Below are 5432 nucleotides of genomic sequence, written 5' to 3' on the forward strand. Positions count from 1 at the left end.
AAACCTCCAGCAGAACCAGGCTCAGTGTGAGCGGCCATCTGCCGAGGCCGACTTGGGTTCAGTTGCTAGGGGAATCTGAAAAGTTGCAAAATATAGCAGCAAAGTCGTAAAATTGGAAACGGTGTTTAAAAGAACAACAATTAGCCTAAAGATGCATTGTTAGTGGAAGAAAACGGTACAGTTTCAAGAGGCGTGATTTCCTGAAAAGTAGCCAATAAAAGGCAGGTTATTTTCTCCAGTGGTTACTGACCTCAAAGTGACAAAAGGTTGAATTTATTGCCTGTCGGTTCACATTCTTGTAGAATCGATTTTCATTCATCTCCTTTGTTCATTTAATTCTCTGAGGCTCTCACTTAAAACTTGACTAAGAAATTGCTAATGGGAAGGACTGATTGTTTTGAGAATTTTACTTTCAACCCAGATGATAAATAAGAATTAATTAGGGTTAATTTATATTAACCCTAATTTCTCCCTTAAAGGAGAAAAGGAAAAAAATGAATAAGTTGGTTCACAATTTAACCTGCCCTACCATCATACTTCTACTTCCTGTTGTCTTTGTCTTTTTATGCCACTAGTAATGTACAGAGTTTACTCTTGTGATGCAACAAAAAGTGTTAATTGTCGTCATGTGAAATAGACCAACTTCATTACAAATAAAACAAATGATCCAATGGTATGGATCTGGTAGTGACAGAATGTCCTACTTGATTTTTAGACATTTTCAACTGATAGAATAACATTAATTATGACAAGGAGTTATGAAGTGAATTAATTTCCAATAATGTTTTAAGCAAACAAACATGTCTTTTTCTAGGAATCTTGCAAAATTAATTAATCCTCCAAACCCCTGACACCCCAGGGTGCAGAGCAGGAAGCAGAGTAGTAGTTTAACACACGTCTCTGCAGCTTCTCTACTGTTGCCCACTCATTACTCCATCCAGACAGTGTCTTGCCCACGACCAAAATCAAATAAATTAGAAAATAATCCTAAAGGAGTAAGTCATGATAATCTAAAATTAGAATACCTGAAACTATTAAAACGATTAAATGTGGTTTATTTAACATAAGATCTCTTTCTTCAAAAAGTCTGTTTGTTAATGATTTGATTTAAGCACAATGATTTATGTCGCCTGACAGGAACTGCAGCAAGAGCATAAATGACTCCTTTTAGTTATTTAAATTTTCACATACCCAGATATTTTGGGTAACGAGGAGGAGTAGCAGCAATATTTCAGTCTGACTTACTGATTACTCCCAAAACAGTTAATACGTACAACTCTTTTGAACATTTAACCCTTAGTTTCCCTTATTGCAAAGCCAGAAAACCTCTTGTTTTTGTAACTTTGTATCGTCCATCAGGTCTGAATTTTTACTCCGAATTTTTGGAAGTTTTCATATTTTCTATCTGATTTGAATACTGTCAGGGTCATCATAGTGGGGGATTTTAACATCCATGCTAACATTGAAGGTGATAGCTTAAGAGCAGCCTTTAATGCTATCTTAGACACTATTGGTTTTGTTCAAAATGTAAATAGTCCCACACATTCTCATCTTCATACTTTTGACCTTGTGCTGATATATGGCACTAATGAGAAGAAATAACAGTATTTCCTCACAACCCTGTCCTCTCTGACCACTTTTTAATAACCTTCAGGATTACTTTAAAAGATTTCTCCCCCCCCCCCAAAAGAAGGTTTCACTTTAGCCGATTATCAGTGCAGTTATAAATTTAAATTTTAAAAAATATGTTCCAATTTTTATCTCCTGCATCACTGAACAATACTGCAGAGGGGAACCATTTAATGTATTCCTTTTCGCAAATTGGTGGTTTTGTTGATGGGGTTGCTAGTTCTTTGCATACTGCCTTAGACAGCACAGCCCCTCCAAAAAAGAAATACTTAAAAAATAGAAAAACTGGCTCCCTGCTTTAATGCAGAGCTACGCACTTAAAGGTAAAATGCTTGGAGAATATAAGATTGCTGTATAACCCTTTGTAAAGCAAGAGCCCTCTTTATGGTCTGACCAAACCGCTTGCAGACACAATAAGGACAATAAGAATATCCACATAACACTGATCAGATCCACCCTAAAAGAACTGAAACTCACCGGATACATTTATCTAAGTAATGATATTAAAGAATGCAAATATTCAGCAATGATTTTTTTTATTAATGTCCAGATGTGAGTGGTTGAATCGTTCGTTATGTATGTGATAACATTTCATTCTTATGTCCATGATCTCCTGAGCACCGTTTCATCTGTTGTCCGCTTATCTCCAGCCATCCGCCTTCAGAAATTAGGCTTCTTCTATTCTACAAAACATAATCAGTAGATCAGGTCCAGATATCAACACTTCCCTCTGAAGCACCTGTCCGCCGCTGGATCTGAGCTCAGCGCATGGAAAGCAGGAACACCAGCTTCCTTCAGAGTTCTGGTGCTTGAAGTGATTGTTTGTGGTTCCCGTCCAGTCGGAGAGCTCAGAGAGAAGTGATGAAGACACAAGCAGCTGCTGTCAGACGTCCACCACCATCTTCCTGTGGAAGTCCAACCCACCAACCATCTACAGAAGACACAGGAAGTGAGGTCAGAGGATAGAATTCAGGTAAATTACAGATATTCTGTTAGTTTCTGCCACACTTCAACCTGAGTGAGAGAACCTGGATGGGAACCTCTGAACACTCACTGCGCAGAACTCCTCAAAGGACACCCTGCCGTCTCCGTCTTTGTCAGCGCGGATGATGGTCTTGTCAACGACCTGCTGCAGCTCCGTGTCCTGCAGGTTTTTGCCCACCATCATCTTCAGCACCTGGAAGAGCTCTCCATTGGAAATGAATCCGTCTTTGTCCATGTCATAAACCCTGAAGGCGACTGAGCTCAGGGACAGAAACACAGCAGGTTCAGAGAGACGAAGTCTGGTCGGTACGACTCAAAGACAGATGAAGGAACATCTGGACTCACAGTGGAGCTTCTGCAGTTTGTCTCCTCTGATGCTGAACTGAGAAACTCCTTTAATCAACTCTGAGAAACAAAAACAGGCTCGTTCATAAGGGGTATTACCTCTGCCGTATTTAAAAATACATGATGAAATAAATAAAATACAATCAACGAATAAATGTAAGTAGAAATTTAATTATACAGTGAGACATAAATGTATATAACTCTTTTAATTAGCTTCTTTATTTTTATTATTATTATTACAGTTATTATTACAGTGGTGTAATGACAATAAAGTTGAATTCTATTCTTATCTTCCTGCATCATTCTGTTGTATTTTATGTGTATAAAATCCTTCGAAATGACAAATGGTGGGCATGTAGGTGACGCAGTGGTTAGTGTGCATGACCCATGTATGGAGGCCTTAGTCCTTGATGTGGCTGACCCAGGTTTGAACCCGACCTGTGGTCCTTTGCCATATATCCCTCCCCTTCTTTTATACTCCCTTTCCTGTCAGCCTACCGTCAGAAAAACTAAAAAAAAATACAATAAATAGTGAACAGAGTAATTCAAAAAGACAAGAAATATAACAGTTTACAATTTGAAAAAGGACATATACTGAAGGATTTTTAATGCTTTTCTTAGCATCCATCCATCCCTATCCGATCAAAACAACAAAAACATGCTATGGGGCTCTCTACATCTACATCAAATATGGAGAATTTAGATTCAGCTTTCTATCTGAGTTAAGAGTGGCTCTCATACACTTTTAAACCTCTATGATTGTCCATTTGTTCATATCACGTTAAAGTAAATCCACCTGTATATAATATGTCACCTCAAACCTTTGTGCTACTACCTTGTATTTTTTTAATTTTCTTATTTTTATTTTGTTTTTCATTGTGTGCAATAAATGTACACTTGCACCTTAATCCTTATTTATATTGATATACTATATATATATATATATATATGTATTGTTTATTCTTCTTAATGCACCTTTTTCCTCCTTGTTTGCACCTTCTTCTTTAATTACTATGCCAATATGTGACAAGTAAATTTCTCCGCTGTGAGATCAATAAAGCTCATCTAATCTAATTTAATCTAATATCAGATGGATTATTATACCATTCCCTGTAGGTAGGGTTGTTGTGTTGTGCTTTATACCGTCTAAGTATGACTATCTTTGAAATTATTCTAATTTTAAGCCACTCTGTTTTTTTATTTCTATTTTTGTATTATTCTCTAAGGATAAAATAGAATTTAAAATGCCGTTGATCATTCCCATCACATTATGCCAGTATTAAGTCAGACGGGCAGAGATGAAACATAAGGAAAACATCTCAAGGCCTACGTTTGCATCCCCATTAGTGTTTTTTACGTTCCTGCTCTTAAATTTTAACTGGCACCCAATATAATTTGCTGGATGTTTTAAACTGCCTTTTTTCCAGGAGAACAGCAATTCTTCCTTCAGCATCAATGTTTTTTTCTGCACTAAGACCTCCATATCTCCTTCAGTTGTTCCCGTTGTGAAGATGCAGCCCTCAGGTTCTGTTAAGACTGAACCCAGGACCTGTCTGGTACCACAGTCTCCTGTACATCTGGGTCTCCATAGGGATTACAGGTTGTTAAAACCGGTCCTGAGGTCTAAACCCTGAAAGTTCTAAAGGATTATTCCTGCCTGAGTGTAACCAGCTCCCACTGTCCTACTGGAACCCAGAACTGTTAATATTTACCAAGGAAGTCAACTTCCCCATTTCCATCGGTGTCGAAGATGTCAATGACTCTTCTGACCAGTGGGTTCTGCTGGAGTTCTGGCAGAGACATGAACTCGTCCACGCTCAGGGAGCCGGATTTATCCAGGTCCAGTTTCCTGAACCTTTTCCCCAGCCTCCTGATCTCCACTCCCTCATCTGCAATGAAACACACGGACAAACGGGTCTCCTGCTGCTCTCTGATCAGGTCGACCTGCTGCTCGCCTCTCCTTCCAGCAGACTCACCTGCTTTCTTCTTGGTGCTTGCCATGTTGGTCCACTGCTGCCGTGCCTGGGTCTGAGCACTAACACCGGGTCATGTGACCATTTGACCCGCCTCTCAGAGCTAATCACCCCCCTGATCAGCATAACTCAGCTGTAAGCTGCCCGCTCATGGCTCATAAGTCCATAAAGGTCTGGATCCAGCTCTCAGTTCTGTCTCAGAACTATCAGCTGGTCTGGATCAGAACGTTTTCAGGATGTTGAACCCAGTTTGAGTCCAGTACCAGACCGACATCAGAGGGATTTTTTTAAAAACGCCTTAGTTTTGATCTTTCCAACAAATTTAGCTTTGTCCTCCAATCATGGAGTATTCAGCCCCCCGCCCCGTGTTTCCTGCCCCACAGAACTTTTAAAAATCTGTTTAGAGCTGCCTCTGGCTTATTTAAACTTCTTTTTCCTCATGTTTTCACCATGTGAGACACTTTGAATCCTTACTTTCAGGGCCCTTCATGGACAGGCGCC

At 39.3% G+C, this 5432-nt stretch overlaps 1 protein-coding gene across 1 annotated transcript; it reads right to left on the minus strand.

Moving 5' to 3' along the window:
• Positions 1-2158: 2158 nt before the first annotated feature.
• Positions 2159-4959, minus strand: LOC107096927 (calcineurin subunit B type 1-like). Its single transcript, XM_015393833.1, has 5 exons — positions 4935-4959; positions 4671-4847; positions 2959-3018; positions 2684-2868; positions 2159-2560 (listed from the first exon to the last, which is right to left on the minus strand). The coding sequence occupies exons 1-5, from the start codon at positions 4957-4959 to the stop codon at positions 2513-2515; spliced, it is 495 nt and encodes a 164-aa protein (XP_015249319.1). The 3' UTR covers positions 2159-2512.
• Between the last annotated feature and the right edge of the window lie 473 nt (positions 4960-5432).

This window comes from Cyprinodon variegatus, unplaced genomic scaffold (genome assembly GCF_000732505.1).
Source record: "Cyprinodon variegatus isolate N-32 unplaced genomic scaffold, C_variegatus-1.0 Scaffold659, whole genome shotgun sequence".
Taxonomy (NCBI): Eukaryota; Metazoa; Chordata; class Actinopteri; order Cyprinodontiformes; family Cyprinodontidae; genus Cyprinodon; species Cyprinodon variegatus.

Bases quoted from the DNA above. Each gene is read 5' to 3' on its own strand.
- LOC107096927 (XM_015393833.1), bottom strand. From the start codon at position 4,959: ATGGCAAGCACCAAGAAGAAAGCAG. The intron at 4,848-4,934 runs GTGAGTCTGCTG...GTTTCATTGCAG, and splicing joins AAGCACCAAGAAGAAAGCAG to ATGAGGGAGTGGAGATCAGG. The intron at 2,561-2,683 runs GTGAGTGTTCAG...TGTCTTCTGTAG, and splicing joins CCTTTGAGGAGTTCTGCGCA to ATGGTTGGTGGGTTGGACTT.